Here is a 20,037-nt window from a genome sequence, read left to right on the forward strand (position 1 = left end):
CTTGGAGCAATTGGCACAGATGTTACTTTTATATGTGGAGGAGACTTAACATTTAAAGGGATCATAATTCTGCAGGTAATTTTCTGTGAGTGACTGAATGTGGCTGTTGCATTAGGTTTAAATGAGTTAATAAATGCAAGTGGGACTTACTGTATGTTAGAAGGGAGTTTTGCAGCCAAGACTGCCTTGTATAAATGTGTTTGCACTGAAAAAAAAATAAAATTAAAAATTACTTGGTCTCTGGTTGCTGTAAAGGTCATCCAAGATGGATGTTCTGTTTATATTGTATAGTATTTCATATGAAATAATTGCAGTTCATGAAATGTCTTCCCTAACGTTACTGATTTATAACAGCACATTTGTAACATGGTTTTTATTGTGTCAGTGTACCATATTGTAAATGATGATTACTTGTCATGCTTAGTATAATAATTTAAAGGAAAAAAAAGGACAGGGATTTTTGTAAGTCTATATTTGAAAGTCCCTCCATATGGTAATATTGTGTTCATGTTGTTTATGTAGTGTTGTGTGAAATATCCATTTTGGATTGTGTTAACTTTTTAAGATATTAAATAACATTTGGTTATATGTTTTAAGTGGATTCTTTGCACCCATCGGTGGCTTTTAGAAAAAATCCTTACATTTCCAGTTAACATGCTGTTTCTCCCCCTCACTCAGGAAGCCTTGCACCACAAACCAGAAGGCTCGGGTTTCTTTCTCTCCAGACTTTCCCTCCATTGGCCTCAACTGTTTCTTTAAGTCTGTTGTTTTCCTCCCAGATTCTTTTCTATAATGTCTTTCTTCCCTTTTGACTTTTTTTATCCATCTCTCAGAACACCTTCCTCTTCTGCTTCTTTTTGACATTTACTCTCCTTCAGGTTGGGGTTTTTTTCCATGCATTGCTTGACATGAGATGTCCTCTGCTCCTTCTCACACCCTCCCTTCTCCAAACATCGTCCTAATCCTGTAGTGCCTTTTCCCAGCTTTTCCATTACTTTCTCTTTTTTGCTCATCAGAAAGACTTCAGAGAAGAAAGAGTGGCCAGCTGCTTCAGGTTAGGAAGTCTCATCAGCACTTCCTTTCAAGCCATGCTGTTGCAGGTTTGTGATTTTAAAAGGTTTAGGAGTGTAAACATGCCTCTGCTTTTAGCCCCTTCTGTTCTCTTCCTCCTTGAGACTGCTGCTCCTTTTTTGACTCTTTTTCTGCCCAGGATCTCTGTTCTTTGAGGGCTCAAAGAGGAGACCCAAAGCCTTGAACATCACCAGAATGTTTGTCATGTTTGTCTTCCTCAGAGCTTCAGGCAAGGCCCGAGGTCAATGCTTAGGAAAGCAATTATAAAAATATCCAGCTGTGTTTCTCAGAACAGCTCAGAGGGCAAACGGCCTCATCTTACTGGCCTGTCCTTAAACTGCAAGGAGAGTGCTCTGGCACTCCCATTCACTGCAGCTGGTACATGAAGGGAGAAGGGTTTTGTAGCAGAGTCAAAGATTCTGGGTCTTCCATAGCCGCTAGTGGCTCTGTGTTGAGATGGCTGAGCTTGCATTTGTAAGCAACTTCCTTCTACGCCTTTAGGTCTCTTATGTTTTAACAACTATTTTTAGCCCAGCTGTCACAGGAGTGATGAATGGGGACTGGGAACGGGAAATCCCAAATACTTTTTGCATCGTGTTTTTTTAATCTCTCCTCCTAATAAGCACAGAAAAGCTAACCCTGTGCTGGCAGCTATTCGAAAGTAAGCAAATAAATCTACCAGCTGGTCTGTGAAAATAATTATGCACCCTGTTTGTTTGCTTGCTTGCTTAGGGAAACCTGGAGCCTTTTGGTTTGAGTTCTTCGCAACTCGCTCCTCTTGTCGCTGGTAAAATTGCACTGCTTGTCTAGTAAGTGCCAAAGAGGGACAGACTGTCAGGAAGCCTCCAAAGCTTCCGATGCATTCAGGCTTTGCAGCAGCAGTGAGACAACGAGCAGGAGGCAGCAGCCTCTCCCACATGCATGGGCTTTCCTCCCACAGGAGCCAAAGGGCACAGAAGCAGTGGGACTGTGCACAGGCAAGGGCCATACCCATGCTCACCTCACTGTCCTGCAGTTCCTATTGCAGAGCGGTCAGAGGCTGCACCACTTGCTGAGGGAACCTGGGTGCTACAGGATGTACGTCAGGAGCACAGCCACAACACTGCAGCCCTTTTGGGTCCTTTGAGATGGAGTTTTGGAAAATAAGGACCCGGCAACTAATTTCTTGGGACAGCTTGTGTGCCAAAGGGATTTGAGCGCAAAACATGTCTCGGGACCCACATGGAGCCTGCCATCGCTGTGCAGCTGTGGTCTCCACCACATGCATGGCAATACACACACTCCATGGGGCAGTGCCCCCCAGGAGCGGCCAGCCCTGGTGGGCTGTGGAGCCCTGGCCCCATACAAGGAGGGAGGCTGTGTGAGGAAAGGCTCATCTCTGTCCAGTTTAGCATGTGCCTCCGGCTCAGACCAAAGTGAACCTGCCAGAGAAGGCCTATTCGGCATCCAGCTGCTGCAGCTTAACATGCTTCTGCTGGACACAAGCTGGTGATGGTTTTCAGATGCTTGTAACAAGGCCAGCTGCAACCCTCATCTAAGGCATGGCCCTGGCAGAGCTCCTCGGTAAAACAGGAACTGCTTTTATTTTTCTTCTTTGTTAGGTTGGGTTTTTTTAACCTAGCCAATGCGTTATTTTTTTCTTCTTCTAAAGGAGTGCTGAGGCACTTTGTCTGAAACTTGACAGGAAACTTTGAGGCAGGGGTCTTGCTGTCAGAAGAAGTTTGTGGCAGAAGCATCAGTCAGGGGAGGCACCGCCAGGAGGAGAGGGTCAGGGGCCACTGTGTCCATGGTGTCCACTGTTACCCAGCCCAAGGAACAGAGGTGCAGAGTTCACAGAGGGACCCTAGTCAAAGTTCAGGCCACCTACCTTGTCCCCTGGAAGAGGACACCCACAGAGGGACCCCAGTCAGGGCCCAGGCCACCTGCCTTGTCCTCTGGAGGGAAAGGACATGGCCAGCCCACACAGTAGGAGAGGAAACCCAAGAGTCCTCAGATCTAAGGCAGCTATACATTTATTGTTCCTCCTTAAAGGCAGACCCTTTGCCTGTTACAGTTTTAGTATTACCTATAACCCAGTAGAGAGAGACAGTATTTCTCATGCATCGCTGTTAGACAGTAGAAAATGGTTTCACCAAATCACAGCTTGCACAGAGGAAAGCAAATGAGAAACCCACTTACTTTTGAAGATAGAAGTAAAAAAAGCCCCAAAAAATCCCAGAAAATAAAAGCCGTGCAGAGTGACAGTTTTGAAAAACTCTTGCACTGCATTTAAAACGTTTGCCTGGAGATGAGTGGACTTTCCTCGAACCAGAAACTAATAAAAGACTTTGTCTTAAATTATTTAGACCATTGTATATTTGAGAACTGTTTGCCTTTCTAAAAATGACCCACTTGGGATGTTGCTGAGGAAGCAGCTGCCTTTTTGACACTGGATTAGTAGCAGGGCTAACTAATCATCAGTTCCAACTAGTTGAAACCTTCAGCTTCAGTCTCAAGACAGGGCAGAGCAACTGAGTTAGTCCCTCATGTCAGGATAAAAAGGAAGACTGACGGCATTTATTTTTTGGTAAAAAAGAAGAAAAAATTTGCAGACTACACTGACATGTAGTGTGTGAATTGTGTGTCTCATGACTGCTGCCTTGTGCCATGAATAATGCAGACCATGGTGCAACCTTGATACGGGTCTCCATGAGCAGAAGGGTCAGCAGGTCACCAACTTCTGCCCAGATTTCTTCCAGATTGAGGTCTCTGCAATTTCAGGGAAAGAGAAGGAGGGCAGATGCTTTTCCCCAGGAGAACAAGGGAATCAGAGTATCAGGGCTTGAAAACTCCAGAGATTTGACACACAAAGAGGCAAACTCAAAAGAGGGAAACTCAAAGAGGGCAGAGGAACATAGGGGTACACTTCAATAGCAGGGGATTCACCGTTGGGAGCAGCAGTTTGAGAAGAAAGGCATCAATTCAAGGCAGAATCAAAAAATATGCATTACATGGAGGCCAAAGGATCCTGGGCTTCTAAAAGCCAGCTGAGGTGGGGAACTACAAGTATTTGCCTGCCTTCATGGTATATACAGACCTAAAATAAAGAGCAACCGATACTGAATATTCTGGTGTGTGTCCGTGGTTGTGCTGTAAGGACATTGTGTGCCTGAGTGATGTCCAGCCAAGGGCCAGGATGCAGCAGGGGAGGGAGGGGGACTCCCCAGAGGTGCCCCATGCACAGGCAGAGTGGGATCTCGGAAGAAGCCCTGTGGGAAGGGATGGAGAGGGATCTGGCAGGACCTGCCTGGCACCGCAGCCCTGGCTGCTCCTCCTCTCTGCTGCCCAAGCACAATGGCTTACTCCTGGTTAACTCCTGGCCTGAAGGACCACTCCCTGGCTGGAAGAACATCGTCTCTCACCCTTTAGGTAGGAACTTAGGCTCAGCTTGTAAAACCAGCGAGGTGCTCAGTACTCCTAGAGGCATTCTGCACGCAGGTCATAATTGCTTGTCTCAACCCAGCAGCCTTCCCCCTCCCTATGTGCATGGGAGGTTTCTCCTTGTGAAGGCTTTGCTCACCCTCAAGGCTCCCACATTTGTCTTGGAATAAAACCTATCTTCTTTCCCTCCGTTCCTATTGTACGTGCAATAACTTGTTGTTTGTTCCCTGGCAAAGATTGCAGAGCACCTCAAACTTAGTTTGTGGCCAAAAAACCGATGCAGCAGGAGAAGGTCTGTGATGCATCCCAGATGTTTGCACGTGGCAGCAGTCTCCAGACATAACAGATTACAGGAGGGAGATGTATAAGTCATGAGGAATTGCTTCTCCTCGAGCCCCTCCTCAGAGGCAGGGAAGTTTTGTCGCTGGCTCTGTTTACCACACTGATATGTAAAACCTTTTCAACATCACTTGGAGACATCTCTGTTTCTAGTTGTGGTTGTCACGGGGAACTGGAAGGAGGATGCAGAACAGTTTCAGATGATTATTTAAGATTCATGTTACATCTCTTTTTTTGGTTGCCTACTGCCAGCTCTAAATTAGCCTGTTCCTGTCCCTCCAAACAGAGGAAAAGCAGTCTCAGCTGTCTGAGACTGTCTCTGCCCTGCAGCTGCTGTTGGTGTGCTCAGTACAGCCTCAGGCTATGTTCATGGCTCTCTCCAGTTGCCTCCTTTTTCCCACCCTTGCAAGATTTTTGGTGGGGGCTGCTTTTTGAGGCTGGGTTTGTTACAGGCCAGCTGGGGCCCTGGTCTCTGGCTGAGGCCCTGGATGCTGAGCTCATTAAAGAGAAATTATTCAGTCTTAGGATACCTTTTTTTTTTTTGATGAAAGCTGTTAGGCCAAAAAGGATCTCCATGCTGCAATGGCTACCAGTGCAGAGAAACTGAGATGAAAGTCATGGTGGCATCCATTTCCAAATGGCATGAGGAGCTCTGGCTTCTACTGATTCATAGTTTGTTTTCATGGTAGTACTTATAAATCGGTCACCACTTCCTAAATGGTAACCCTAATGACAAATTACGAATCCTCAGAGTTTGACATGTATCCAAATTATTTTTTGTGTTTTCTACCAGAAAAATAACCGCTTTCCTGACTGATTCAGAACAGCAGACACTGGGGATGGTGAACCGATCAGAAATAAAACCTTGCTGGATAGTGCCTGTTGGATCAGAGCACACATGGCTGTCCTTGGAGCTGATTCAGGAAAACCCACTCTCGACCTCAGCCCTTTGACTTTTCCCTCACAGGGTAGCACAGGCATGTTCAGAGGTGTTCAGGCCATTGGCTTCAGACGTCCCTGAATACAGCTCTCCCCTGAGTACCAGAGGAAGCTGCGGGGTACGTGGTGCAGCAACTCCTGCAGTTTGTGGGGTCCTGTGGTGGAGGCTGTGTTTAGAGTCGTCTGTGTCAGGCACAGGGCAGCTCTCCAGGGCAGCAGGGACACATGGCTGTCAGAGCTTTGCCCATCCCACGTGATGAGACACTTCACCCGCTATGGAGCGAGTCCCTTGGGAGAGCAGGCCCTGTTTCATTCAGCCCGGCTCCTACACCATTAATTCCTCCATCCTTCTCCTCCGTGTTAATTTCTTAAGCTGCTCTAGCTGTCATATCTGCACATTTACCAGCTGGTTTCCTGTTTTTAATTGCCCTCAGAGGGCTTCTTCAGGAGCCACACCTGCTTTTGTACGGACCTTAATTTATCACTGTCCAAACTGAAGCAGTAAGCACTTAAAATTCGGCCTCTATGACTGTGTTATATTTCTTCCAATGCGTGATTAATTGCTGGGCCTTTACAGACTGCGCTCAGCTATTCCTGCATAAAACAGTCTGGTTTTTGCTGGAAAGCTCCCTACATCATGGATTTTTAGTATCTTCTCGTCAGAGAGACTTGCATTTGCTCATCCCATTTGTTCTTGCAGAAAGAGGCTGTATGAAATGCAAAGAAAGCTCAGGGCTCTTTCATGTTTGTTCTGTTTAAAGGGGAGGAACAAAAAAGTTATTTTTCTTTGTCAGAACAGTTCTTATAGGAAACATTTGAGACCAGGGCAGGAGGGGATGCGCTCCACAGCCTTTGCAATGGCTGGTACTGCCTCAGCTGCCCTTTTCCTGTCTGTCAAGAAAGCAATGCCAGTGTCTCCAGATGATTTTGAGGCTCAATTAACATTCATCAAGCAATACATGTAAGTGCTGAATAATGTTTTAAAGTATTATTAATTTCTTGAGCACAACAGAAGCCTACTCAAGAGCTGCCGGTGCACACTCTTGCAATCACAGAAGTCAGTCATGTGGGAGATGCCCAGATGGTGTTGGAGGAGGACGCAGGCTTTTGGGGGCCAGCTGCCTGCGGCCCCTTGATTGTGGGATGCGGGGGCAGCTGCTGTGCACTCTCCAGTGTTCCTTGCTCCCAAAGGCTGCCATAATCGTGGTATTAAAATGCCTCATTTGCTGTGGCCCTGGAAGGAATGAAACGAGCTTCCCAGAGCTCAGCAAAACCCTCATCCGTACTGGTGTGGGAGGTGAGCACCACCTCTCCTCCACCTCAGCCCAACTCTTCTCAGCTCTCCTCTCTGTTTCCTTGCTGTCTTTTACTGCTTTAGTGTGTGTTCCCCTCAGCTAATGAAGGCTCAGAGACCTGATCAGCAATGCTGTGACTGCCTAACCGTGGGGTGCCACAGTTCAAACGAAAGCTGCGAGGAAGGGAGCATGGAGCTGCGTGGTTCATCCCTCCACTCTCCGCTTTCGCATACACATCCTGTTTCCCACTAGCGGGATGGGACGGAACAACAACCAAAGCAGCTCTAGGTGCAACCAGAGCCTTCTCTCTGCATTTGGCAGGTGTAGCCAGCTGATTCCTGGATACACCTGGATTCCTGATTGCAGAGAGGCTTCAGTGGCTCGGGAGGAGCAAGCGACCATAAGAGTAAGGGGCGGGTGAAAAGAGGACAAAAATGCAATGAGAAACAGCATGAAAGAAAAGTCTCAGCTCTTGCTTTGCTTTCTACAGCCCTCCCGCTGGAGAGAGCAGGCTGCGGCTTCTTCAGCGCTGGAGGGCGCCCCAGGCACCGCTGCTGCCGCCGCCGCCGGCCTGCGCAGCCGGCAGGGGGCGCCGCCGCGCCGCGCCGTGCCGTGCCGTGTCGGGCCGGGCCGTGTCGGGCCGTGCCGGGCCGGGCCGGGCCGGGCTCGCCCGCGGGGTTCCCGCCGCCAGCCCCGCTCCGCCCCGCCCCGGCGCTGCCCGCCCACTACCCGCCCGCCCCGAGAGCCTGCGGCCTGCGCAGCGCCGCCGGGCCGGCTGTCGGCGCGAATAAAGGTGTGAACGAGGCCCTGAAAGCAGCGTGTGGAGAGACACCCGCCAGGTCCCGACGGGCCGTTCCTCCCCGCCGCAGCCCGCCGAGCTGACAGAGAGCGTGCGCCGTGTCTGTGCCGCTGCCCATCGATCGGTGGACTGAGGCCCTCGATTTCGAAGCGGGAGGTTCTCCTTGCGCCCAGCGGGTGACGCTCCCCAGCCAGGAGCAGCGGGTGGGAGCTGCGGGAGGCGGCCGCCACCGAGCCCACGGCAGGCAGGGCCGGGGAGGGAGCGGGGCACGGCTCCTGGCAGCTCGCCGTGATTTCCTGGTGAAATGGGGCTGGTAGAAGGGAAACGGTGTCGCTGACGCAGACCTGCCAGCTTTGGGATGACGTTGTACTGGTTTGGAAGTCTGTAGCGACCTCATAGCGTCACAGAATGGTAGGGGTTGGAAGGGACCCCTAACGAACTACTTGAACTGTTTACAAGGCCTTTAACTTCCTGGTGCCCAGAGCTCGTTCGCTACGGAGTTGTCTCGCTACAGATGTCTCGACTTCTACTCAGCAGTTAGGAGACAAGAAAGGTGGCCAGCACCACAAAATCTTTTAAAGTCACCCCTTAGTTGTAAAGTACCTGGTGTCTGTGGAGGGCTCTGGCCAGTGTCTGGGCTGAGGACGTGTCTCCATGTGTCTGCCATCTGTGCAGTCCATGGTCTTTGCACTATGGACTGTACCCTGAGGGATGCTGGAGGGCTCATCCACGGAGCCCTGGCCAGCTGTGCCATGTACATGCTGCCAAGCTCATTGATAACAAAAAGCTTGGCTTAATTAGGTGCGAAATTGCTGGTTTTGGCACCACTTCAAGGAGCTGACTGATTCCTGTGCTATCTCGATGCAGACAGTACCTCAGTGCCCTCTCCTTTGCAGGACCCATGTTCATGGGACAGGAGAATCTCTCTGGGTAAGATCTGGGTAGTATTGCTAGTTTAAAGGGAGCCCTGGTGTGAATTAAAGGATTCACTGGGAATACCTGTATTGCTTCTTCATCATCCCCTCCTCACCTCTGTGGCCAGTTAATGTACGGAAAAGAAGTGGATAAATTCCACCGAGTACGTTTGGAGATTCTTTTCTATCAAAGTCTCTTCCATGAACATCGTTGTTGGTTTGTGAAGCTTAAAGCAGGAATAGGGCGCCTTGTCATGGAGGCCCTCGGTGTTGGTTTTCGAGGTCTTGTTGCTATTTGCTGGGAAGTGGGGTGCAACTGTGAGGGCTTGGAAAGCACGAACCAACTGAACCCTGGTACCCATGACAATGCACCTGGCTTCTCTGTGCAAGCAGCTGATGTGATGGTGACACGATGGGTTTGGGGAAGTGGGTCTGGAGAGAGTACCCAGGGCTCACCTCTGTTCTCAGAGGAGCAAAGCAATTTGTCCTGTCCATTTGCTAGTGTGAATTACAAGTCCCCAGGTAGGTGTGCAAAAGGTTAAATATCAAAATACATCTGGAAAAAAAAGGACTGCATACACAGTGTACAGTATCTCCTGTGATGTATTTAATGTCCCTAATTTACATGCTGACAGCTTTGCCATTTCTAAACAATGTTGTCATTCATCTTTCTGATGATTAATCAGCACAAGCTTCAAACACTGTTTATCACACTTTGATGCAGCAATCAAACAAGACAGGCAAGGTGTTACAGGCTGGTGGGGTTTTTTTTTTCTTCAAAAGTCTTACAGTATTTACAAAAAGACACTTGCTGGGTTGGTTTTTTTTCTAACATCATTCTTAGAATTATTCATTCACTCACAATCAGGCATTGTATAAAAACATCATTCAGAAATAGGTTTTAAAATACACCCACCTCCGTTGCATAGTCTACAGAAAAACAGGCGACAGCCAAGACACTTGATTCTTGAATGAAAATGTGAACTGATTCAGAGGTACAACATTTCTGAGGAAGAAAGATGCCCTTCTCAAAAAATAATCAGCTGTAGTTCTCCTGAAGGGAATGAGCTTCTTGTAGGTCTACCATCAAATTCCCCTTTTACAGATCAGGTATCTTTTGAGGTGTATTGCCGTACACACAATGCTCACATCAAGGTCAGACACATCATGATGCAGTGAGATTTACTCTGTAGTGTTTGCATGTGGACACTCACAAAAATGAGTTACATAAAGTGCTCACAGGACCAATGTTGGTTTCATGTGTTGTGGCCCATCCCTGGAACAACCCAGTGGGCCCGATACACTTTCAGGACTTTGGGTTCTGTTCACTGCAAGAGCTAAAATGGCAGGCTGTGGAGGAGTTAGCAGGCACTGACTGTATCCATCCTGATGATTTTCAAATAGAACTGGGTAATTTGGTCATTTGCTTATCTCATATACTGGTAATTTTTTTGCTTTACAAATGTGGTCCAGCGAATTCATAGAGCCTGGTCCATTAAAGAGCAACAGGGAAATCGGAACAATAGGTGCTTGTTTTACAGCTACTGCAAATGCTTCGAAAGCACTAAATTGCCTTTTATACTCAACAGTCTAAAAGACTGATTTTCTCCCTTTTTTTCCCCCAATTGATTTGATGGTTCACTTGAGCTTTAAAAACACATTACATAAATCTTTACAGCTATTACAGAAGTCTTTTGTCAAGTTTAATTTGGTGTTTGGGGTTTTTTTTTTCTCCACGGTGTAATCACTAACCCTTAAACTCACCGTACCACAAGTACCCAGATCGTGCCCGACTCCAGATCCATAGCCATAGTATGTCCTAGAGGTTTCTTTTGCATGGGGAGGGACCTAAATCCTTCCACAAGCAGTTTGTCACTGAAAGCTCCTGGTTCAGAGGTATATAGAAGAAGTGCCGAGCACTCCCGAAGGCACCTCCGACAACAGCTCTGTCCACTCCTGATGATTAACTTTACCGTTACAACTTTGTTGGGGCTTAATGGCCTGTGGTGGAAATATTAGCTGGGATTAATGGAGAGGGTGAGAGATCCATCAGTGTAGACGTCTCACAGCTGCAGAATAGAGGGGAATGTGCTGCTCAACGGGCAGAGGTGCAGAGAGCAAGAGGTGGTAGAAAAGCAGTAAATGTTGAAAGACCTCCAGAAACACAACGGGGTGCAAAAAACCCCAAACCTGAGCAGATTCTATTTTCTTCACCAGAAAAAGCAGAGAGGCTGTTAAATGACAGGCTTCCTCATCCTACTTTCTCCTGACCCCTGTGTGTCCAGATGCCTTTTCACTTTCCTCCTGTATCTGAAGTGGAGGGCTTCTATTGCTCTCTCCTTTCCCAGCCTTCTTTTCCACTGTGGTCTGTAAGGAAAGTCTGGCCCTGGAGGTGTACAGAGCCAGGCCTCACTTTGGGGAAATTGAAGAAGGAAAGGCTGAGAGAAAGAGGATGTTCTTACTGCTTTTTTGCTGATTGACTTCTCTTGGCATTATGATCGCTCAGCTCTTCAAGGAACGGGCCAGTGTAGCTGGGGCTTGGCTGGCAGTGCTTCTGCTGGTGATGGAGCTGGAGACGAAGGAGTGAATCAGGGAGAACTCAGTTAAATGCACAGAGGTCTGTCTCCACTCTGAGCCGCTCAGTAGTAGAAGCCAAGGCGTGCCTCTCAGTTAAAGGTGCTGGGGTAAGACGTGTGTGATGGTCAGAGATCTCCACATGCATCCACCAAAAACTGTGGCAGATAGCCGGCTGGGATTCTGCTCTTGTTTCCAGTGCTGTAAATGTCGAGAGGCACTGCTGACTTGCCTGGCTGTGTTTGGAGCAGCACAAAGCCTGCCTGCACCTTGTAACGGCTGTAAATGCAGGATAGGCCAGAGCCATGCCTGGTGGAGAACGCCAGAGGAGTGGAGGACAGCACTCTATTAATGAAGCCATTATTCAAATGAAGAACTTTGTGTTGGTTTGGTTTTTATAAAAAAGAGAAGGATGGAGCTGCTGGTGACACTGCCTGACATTGTTCAGGGCTCACAGTATGGAGATGTGCCGGGCAAAGAGGGAGAACAGAGCCAGCACCAGGACACAGCTGCCGTGGGGGGGGAGTGCGGCCGAGGGGGCCGTGTTTCGGAGCATGCACTCCACCCTGGACCAGGAGCCATTGTTGGGCAGCGGCTGTATTCCTGCCAGGCTGCACATGATGTTGTAAACATCCACGGATCTGATGGGAGCCGCTCGGAAGTTGGATCGGAAATCTGCAGGGGAAACAGGTAAAAAGGAGGGGTTGGCATTGTACAGCCTGGGGCTCAGCTCCTCTGCCTTTCCCAGGACTTACCCAGCAGGCTGGGCTGGGGCACGCTGTACAATTTACAACACAGCTCAGTAAAAGCATTTCCAGCCTTTTCATTAGTTATTTTTACTTCTAGTCCTATTTTATTTCAAAAGCTAACAAAGAAAAAATAATTCAATTATTAATTAGGGGAGCTACTTGACTGTGTATACTCAGTAGCTTTAACAACCTAAAGTGATTGTGCTGGCCGTTCTGCTTTGCTTTGGCTGCTGTGGGCAGTCGCAGCCGGGTGGGTGCTTGGCAGTGCTTGCCAAGCAGGGGTCTGGCGTGCGCCCATCGAGAGGATGGGTGAGGTATACTGCAACCTTCCCAAAGAAAGTGCTCCATGTTAGTCAGTCTGAACACACCAATGAAAGGAGAATTCACGTGTTTCAAATAGAATTAACAATTCAGGCCAAAATTTCAGAAAATAGGGCAAAAGGATAGAGTTACTGTGCTGAGATGTCAACAGGAGCTGACCAAATCCCTTTGGGTGTCTGTGCCCCGTTTCTCTATGGCCATAGAACAGATACAGAGCTAGAAACCTTCCCGGCATCCAGCCATGGGGAGGAAGTCCTGCCATCTATTTATAATGCTGAGGCGTTGCAGAGTGCCATGTTGGGGTCCTGTTGTGGCAGGGACTGCAGGGGTGTTGGGTCAGGGGCCACGGGGTTGTGAGGGGAGCAGGACACCAGGGACAGTGGCATCATACCTGGTCCATATGCGATGAAGAAGCCTCTCATGTCCATGAGCTCGTTGTCATAGCCGTGCCAGCCGTTCTGCCAGGCCTCCTTCCACCCCGTCCCATTCTCCCAGAAGGGCAGCTTGTCCCTGCTCTGGGTGAGGACAGCACAGTGTGGTTAGTGGGGTGCCATGGGGTGCCGTGCTGTGCCTCCACAAGCTGTGCTGCTCCATCAGGCCCTTGCGCCGTGCCTTTGCGCAGGCGCTCATCGTGAGGAGGGCTGACCCCTAGCTCTGCTGTCCCAGTGTGGAGCCATCTCCCAGCTGAGCGGGGAGGACAACTTTCTTCCTCTCAGTCACCTAAATTTCTGCCGTGAGCACCAAGTGTCACAGCTGTCATGTGAGTGAGCAAGGAGGTGACCCTGTCTTGCTGCACGCCTGCAGCACCGCTCTCCCACCCAGCACCACAGCACGTGCTCCCCTGGAGCTGGTGGTGTGTTGTTCTGGTGTGGTGCCCTTGTCATCACAGAAGCAGTGGCCATTTTTGCCCCATTTGACTAGTCAGCCTACACAACACCATTATCGCCCCTGCGATATACTTTATTATTATTTCTTTTAGTTTTAGTATTGAAGCAATGAGGTTCCTCTGGGGAATGCAAGCTCAGACCTAAGACAGTCTCTCTGTCCCTGGCAAAGATCCCTCTCATTTTTCTCTTCCTGCTCAGTAGATCCCTGCTTTAATAGTTTGTCATCATAATTCTTGTTTTTCCTTGCACATATCGCACTGAAGTCATACCTTTAAACTATTTCCTTATTTTCTCACGCTCCATATTAACAACTCTTACCAAACCACCTACAACAGTGCCATTTATTGCCTCTCCTCTGGAGCAGCCATCCCTAGAGGCTGCTCAAAAGGCTGGACCAACCCTCTCTGTGAGTTTCTCTTGTCCTAGGTTTCCTAGGGATGGCAGCAAACATCCCAAAACTATGGCAGGAATTTCACTTAATCAAAGAACATCAGCTGACAGTTCATTAGACCCCAGGCATTAATTTCTCCAGTGGTTACAGAGAAGGAGCTACAGTTCCCTACAGTGGGCAGGTCAGGGCTTCACTCCATCACAGGAGCACAGAAGCCGCCCCAGTGGCGTCCCATATTCCCACCCTGGGTGAGTGGTGCCCCATATTCCCATGCTGAGTGAGTGGTGCCACAGCCCCTGTAGATGTTGAAGCAGATTGACTGAGGATCTCTTTACAGACATTTATTTTGTCTATTTTTTTTCCTCCCCTACCCAAGAAGAAAATTGACAGTGCAGGGGCACTGAGGATGGCAGTGGTTATGGCTATGAGGTGTAGCTGTTCCAATTGCTTTCCAGGGGAACCCTTGGAGTATCCCTTGTGTTTCTTAGTAATAGTTAGCAGATGTACCAGGTAATTAAACAATTTCAGCTGACAAATTAAATCTCTTTCCATGTCCTCATCTATTTCACTGACACCACTCAGAGCGAGCCAGGGAGAAAACAGACTCATTTCCCTCTTCCTCCCATAGCACCTCTTATGCTTTGGCTCTGTTTAGTGTGGCTTCTAGGGACTAATCGTCACTATTAGGCAACCTGTGCAGCATTTGTCAGCATCAGCTCCAGACAAGCTAAGTCAGAGCTAATTTGCAGTGTTTCTTTGGCAGTATCATGACACTGCTGAAGCTAAACCTCTCCACAGTCCTGTCAGACGTTGTGGACTCGGCCACTTCCCCAGGAGCGTGAAATGCGTGAGGTAGCGTGCCTTCCCATCACCCGCCCAGACACCACGAGATACCTGCTCACAGATATGTGTGCAGTCAAAAGTACAATCACTTCCATTATTTTTACTACTTTCTTTCATAACTGCAGCTGAAGTCAGAGCTGCTGAAACAGCATCATTAACATCAGTGGCTTGAGAGAAGCAAGCTTGTGGCAAGGGCTGTGCAAGCGCCTTGGCACTGCCTTCCCAGAGCACTGGGCTCTGCCTTACAGCAAATCCCACAAAGCTCTGGAGCTTCTTTGGGGCCAGGGCTGCAGCAGCACCCCAATGTGCCTGCTTTGGCAGGCCCCAGGGGGACACGGGACTCAACTGTTGAGATGTTCATTTTTCAGGCTCAGCCTATGCTTGGGGTAACGCCACTCCTCTAAGGTAAAGCAGGTATGTCTGTGACTGCTGATGACAGACTTTTCCCTGCAGGCCCATGGTTAGTAGCAGTACAGTAACTGCTCCCTAAAACCCAGGAAAGTACACTGGGGCAGGCACAGGGTGAGCATGCAGCCCAGAGGACTAATGTAGTTGTGGCACCCAGAAGAAAAGCTGAGGGAAATTCTGGCTCAAAGGATGAGGACCACTCGCTCATGTGTGACAACATCAGCGGATTCGTAACCAGCCTCCATACAGCCAGAGGTGCATGAAATCCCTCCTCAACCTGCTTTAACCAAAATGCAGACTGGCTTTTGTTCCTATGCTCTTTGCTGGGCAAAATAAACAACGTTCCATATACATCCCCTTTGTCTCTCTGAAAAAGAATCTTCAAAACCCACCCTTTTTCAAACAGCTCACAGCTATCCACTAGCGGGCAGAGAGTTAAAGCACCTTGTGAGCATGACAGCCAAGAGCTGAACATCCTCTCTGCAGTGGTTTGGGCAGGAGGTATACCAGAAGGCTCAATTATTGCTTTAAAAATATGACAGGAAACTTTCATTTTCACATCCCATTCACAGACAATGAAAATGTACCAAGGAGAAGGAAAATCTGACAGCAATAATGAGAGGACATTCTTGAAAATCAGAAACAATGGGAAGTAATGGGCAGAGAGACAGAAATAATTACCTTAGCAGCAGTGTTTGCTGCACTGTTATTAAGGTTTGTCAGAGTTTTAAATTTTTACAGTGCTGCTATTTTTTTTTTACCAGAATATGTAAAAATGTTCTGTGTTGAAACTCTGCACAAAAGAGTTTAGTTGTAATTTTTGAAAATCATTTCAGAAAAAAATGTTTCAGATTTCTGCTTTATGAATCTGAGTCTTAACTCTGACTTTTCAAATTTCTTTTTTTAACCAGAAACATGGTGCTCACCCATCTGTACCCAGAAGGGGGTTTTTTTTAGAGATGCATTTTTATTCAACTGTAGAAATGATTGTCCTAAAGTCAGGATGGCTAATGAGAAAGGTGGCAGTTTGGACCATCTTGAGCAAAGCCTGGTGTCTCTCAAGGTCATGGAAGAACATGCTCACCTGAGTTACAATAACCTGCAAGGCAAGGTGATCATGCTGGGATGAAAAAATGTTGAGTCTGTTGCCAATTTACTGACTTGAAGTCTGGCCCTGGGCAAATCACTTAGTACTGCTCCTTAATTTACCCACTTACAAGTCACGTAAGTTGCTTCACCCTCCGAGCTGTGGTGGGGTGCAGTGAATATTTGTAATGTGGAGATGATCAGTAGCAATGCAGTGTTATTACTGTTGTTGTTGTTTCATAATAACAAAATAAGCTGGTATGAAAAATCTCCTGATGTGCACGTCTAATCAATTCTCTGCATAACAAGCTCTCAGGTTTGCACTGTGTGTACTGTGGAGTAAATCCTCAGTCTGACCTTTTTGAGACCAGAAGATTTAGGAGAAATGGGGCATTTTTAGCATAGTCTGGTGGGTGGGAGGGCAGGAAGAAGGAAAAGGCACCAAGAAGTATCATTGAATGGAGGGACAATAATGTCTTGAAATGGAAACCCTCTTTTTATGTCTGAGATGAAGGTAAACTGGCAGGGGGGGAGGAGTAAAGCAGCAGAACTAACCTGGGAAATACAAAAGTCCTCCTCCTTTATGGTGATGCAGAAAGACTGGAGATTAGGAAGAACTTTTTCACTGAGAGGGTTATTAAGCATTGGAATGGGCTGCTTGGGGAGGTGGTGTGGTCACCATCCCTAGAGATGTTTAAAGGACACATAGATGAAGTACTGAGGGACGTGGTTTAGTTTAGTGATGGGCTTGGCAGTGTGAGGTTAGTTGTTGAACTTGATCTTAAAGGTCTTTTCCAACTGAAATGATTCTATGATTCTATTTAACTCTATCTCCCTTCAGCACAGATGCCATGCCCTTAGGCTCTTTTAAGCACACAGCAACATTTGATGTCAGCCCAAGTAAATAATGCAATACTTTAACCCAACATCCAGCACAGAATTGTACAGTTTTCTTAATGTTTTCATATATTGCAACTTTTCACATTGATGTCTAAGTATTTTGCTTTTCTACTTTACCTCTACTATGAACCATCCTTCCTCAGCCACAAGAGTTAGAGGAGAGACAAATTTTCCTTTTTTGTAGAAAAACCTCTCTGGAATATCCTGTATGTCATAAACACTCATGTGTTCCACAGCTTTCAACTTTTGATATATCTGGAAAGAAAGCAAATGTTAGGACACGTAGGTATGGCTGTAAAGAGCACACATGCACCTATGGGCACACAGAAACACCCGGATTTGTGTATGGCTAACCCCCTTTTGTGGCTGATCATCAGCACATCCAAACTGGGGCTTTGCTGGTCCAAAGATGACTGTTGTACAAAACCTGCTTACATTGATCATAAACACAAAGGAATGCATGAATGAACATATAGATCTATAATACACTCACAAACGTGTACATGTGACTATATCAACCTATAGAGATAGACCAGCAGAAAGCAAACCATCCCAGAAGACAATAATTCTTACAGTAAGACCATCCTGCCATGACTTGGACTGGAGAGTGGAGTTTCATCAGTACTTCTGGTGCTTCAGAATAGGACAACCCTTACAGATCATACCACTATGTTGTGGTACAATCTAATTCCACATCTATTTACAGTGAGTTAGGAGTAGTGGAATCTGGCTACTGGCAAACAGAAAGTCATCTTTATATAATTTAGAAAAGCAATACTCCAGTAAGAAGCCCTAAAAAGAAATGAAGGAAAAAAACAAAACCATGGTGTGAGACATTGTATTTTATTCTCCTTAGGGATATTAGGCTGTTTAATGAGACAGAAGCATGTGCTTAAGAGCTTTGTTGGATGACAGCCCATGCCTGTGTGAAATTGCAACTTAGAATTGCCCTTCTTTGAAGATTTGGCCTACAGAAATAGGGATCTCTGAGTTAGGGCCAAGGAGAGCAGCCTCTGTAAATGCACAGATTCCCTTCAGGAACTCTGAGTGATAGACTTGATCATGCCTCTAAGTCAGCTCTCTGTTCTGGCACTAATTTGAAATATGCAGGCTATCACAGTGATACAATTCCTAGAGGGCCTATTTGGGTGCAAAAATTAGCAAATATTGTCTTCAAAAAGAATTGCACAGCTACAATGTACTGAAACTGGCTAAGATATAATACAGAAAACAAAATTATTCACCTGGAGCATGGACTGCCCTTTTTGTACCTCACTCATCTATTTTCTGAGGAGAGCAATAATGACTTCTCAAGCATCAGTTTCTGGCTAAACTATAATGTACCAGTCTATTAGTTACATATGCTCTATTTTCTTTCTTTTCAAGTGATTTCCAACATTTTTTTTCTGTATTGTTTTAATTTGCCACTCAAAACCATGCAGTTTTAGCCTTGGGCTTTTATGATTGATTCCATTCAACATGCTTATTCATCAAAATTCTTCAAAGGAGAATATTGTAAGAAATATATATATATATATTTACTTCTGTCTAATGGAGGTAATTCCTCAAGCTCTATGGGAGTTTACTGGAATATGAATGCCTGACCTGCTCCAGATTGTTTGAAAATCCCAGGTAGAGTGTCAATAAATTGATTAACATATATATATATATATATACACAATCCTAAAAATGGATCTTCAGCGAAAATGCTTTAGCCTTTTCTCAGGAGCATAAAGTGGTGGGGTTTGAAATCATGTATCTCTGTTAATTAACAGTGGAAGTTCATGCTTCTTCATTTGCCTGGTGTGACTTCCCTTCAGAAACCAGCGTCATAAGAGTGTCACAAGATCCACGTCTGACTCCTGATAAGAGCTTCAGGCTGAGCTTTACGTGCATCTCTCAGCAGAATTTGGATGTTACAAGCAAACAAAAGACACAATTGTCATAAAACCCAAAGAAACACAAATCTAAGTAAACACTAATAAGCTGTACTTGCCTCTGTGTGTTTCCCTGGAGCTGGCCAGAGGCTCACAACAGGACCTCGGTCCTTCATTTGTATGGTATCACTCATATTGATATATTTTTTCAGCTCGATCACTTTGTCTGCCCAAGAGATGTCTGTCATCCCATGATCAGAGAAGAGGAGGACGTTGAGGTCATGCTGAAGGCCCATGCTCTGTGAAGCAAGTGCATGATAGCTGTTATGGCCAGGAAAGCGCTTTGCTTTGCTTTGCTTTGTTTGCTGGCAAATGTGAATTCTCATGGGACCTCTGCTGATTTAGCGGAAGTTGGCCAGAAGGAGCATAGTTGCAAATGGCCTGCAGTGTACTTTGCCACCACCTGTAACAGTGGACATCCACTCTCACTTGCTGCCCTGGAAGAGTCTAAGAGGTTAGCATCAAAAAGAGATCTGCCAGAATAAATCCAGCTAAATTACCCTGCAAAATTACTAGATGCTACATCTCAGTCTCACAAACCAGTTGTCCCATTTTGTCTTTAGACAGGATGGGGAAGAGCAACTTTGTCATGGTACCACTCGTGGTAGGGATGTTTCTCTCTTCCCCTCCAAAACATAAGTACTTAGCATTAGAGCTTTTAAAATTTACTGAAATTGGAAATACATATTCCTGTCCTCACTGAAACACATAAAAAAACCCCAACATGCATTTATCATTGTCAGATACGTTCACAAACTGATATTTACCCAAAGTCTTGTTATCCTCCTTTTCTCACTGCAAAATCATTTAGATAATGTTTTCACAGACAAAATTTACAGTACAGAGCTCTGAATAGTGCCTCAAAAATCACTATTAAAGTCAGTTGTCTGATTCCACAAACCTTAGGAAGCGAGTGGCTTGGTTTGGTTTTGTTTGCCTGCTATAAAGCAGCAACACAAGTTAGTTACAGACGGAGCTACATGTACATTGGTTTATGGCTTCCTGGGTGTATTGGTATAGTAATCCATTAGGAGGATTATAATGCCATCAATGAAAACAAAAATCCAGGGAATGGTGCCTTGATTTCCACATGATCTTGGTAGCCTCTGTTTCTCAAGAAATAAAACCCAACAGATCCAACCAATGGGCATTAAATAGGCTCTT

The 20,037-nt window shown here is 46.6% G+C and overlaps 1 protein-coding gene across 2 annotated transcripts in view; it reads right to left on the reverse strand.

Annotated features, from left to right (window-relative positions):
• Positions 1–9,362: 9,362 nt before the first annotated feature.
• Positions 9,363–20,037, reverse strand: part of ENPP6 (ectonucleotide pyrophosphatase/phosphodiesterase 6) — a 32,625-nt gene continuing 21,950 nt past the window's right edge. For both annotated transcript variants that reach the window (XM_061991887.1, XM_061991886.1), the window contains 4 exons: positions 18,933–19,112; positions 17,054–17,191; positions 12,813–12,936; positions 9,363–12,026 (listed from right to left, as the gene is read on the reverse strand). In XM_061991887.1, coding sequence (XP_061847871.1) covers positions 11,803–12,026; positions 12,813–12,936; positions 17,054–17,191; positions 18,933–19,112 — 666 coding nt within the window. In that variant the 3' untranslated portion in view covers positions 9,363–11,802. The remainder of the gene's footprint in view (positions 12,027–12,812; positions 12,937–17,053; positions 17,192–18,932; positions 19,113–20,037) is intronic.

The sequence above is a fragment of the Colius striatus genome, chromosome 3 (assembly GCF_028858725.1).
Source record: "Colius striatus isolate bColStr4 chromosome 3, bColStr4.1.hap1, whole genome shotgun sequence".
NCBI classification, from domain to species: domain Eukaryota; kingdom Metazoa; phylum Chordata; class Aves; order Coliiformes; family Coliidae; genus Colius; species Colius striatus.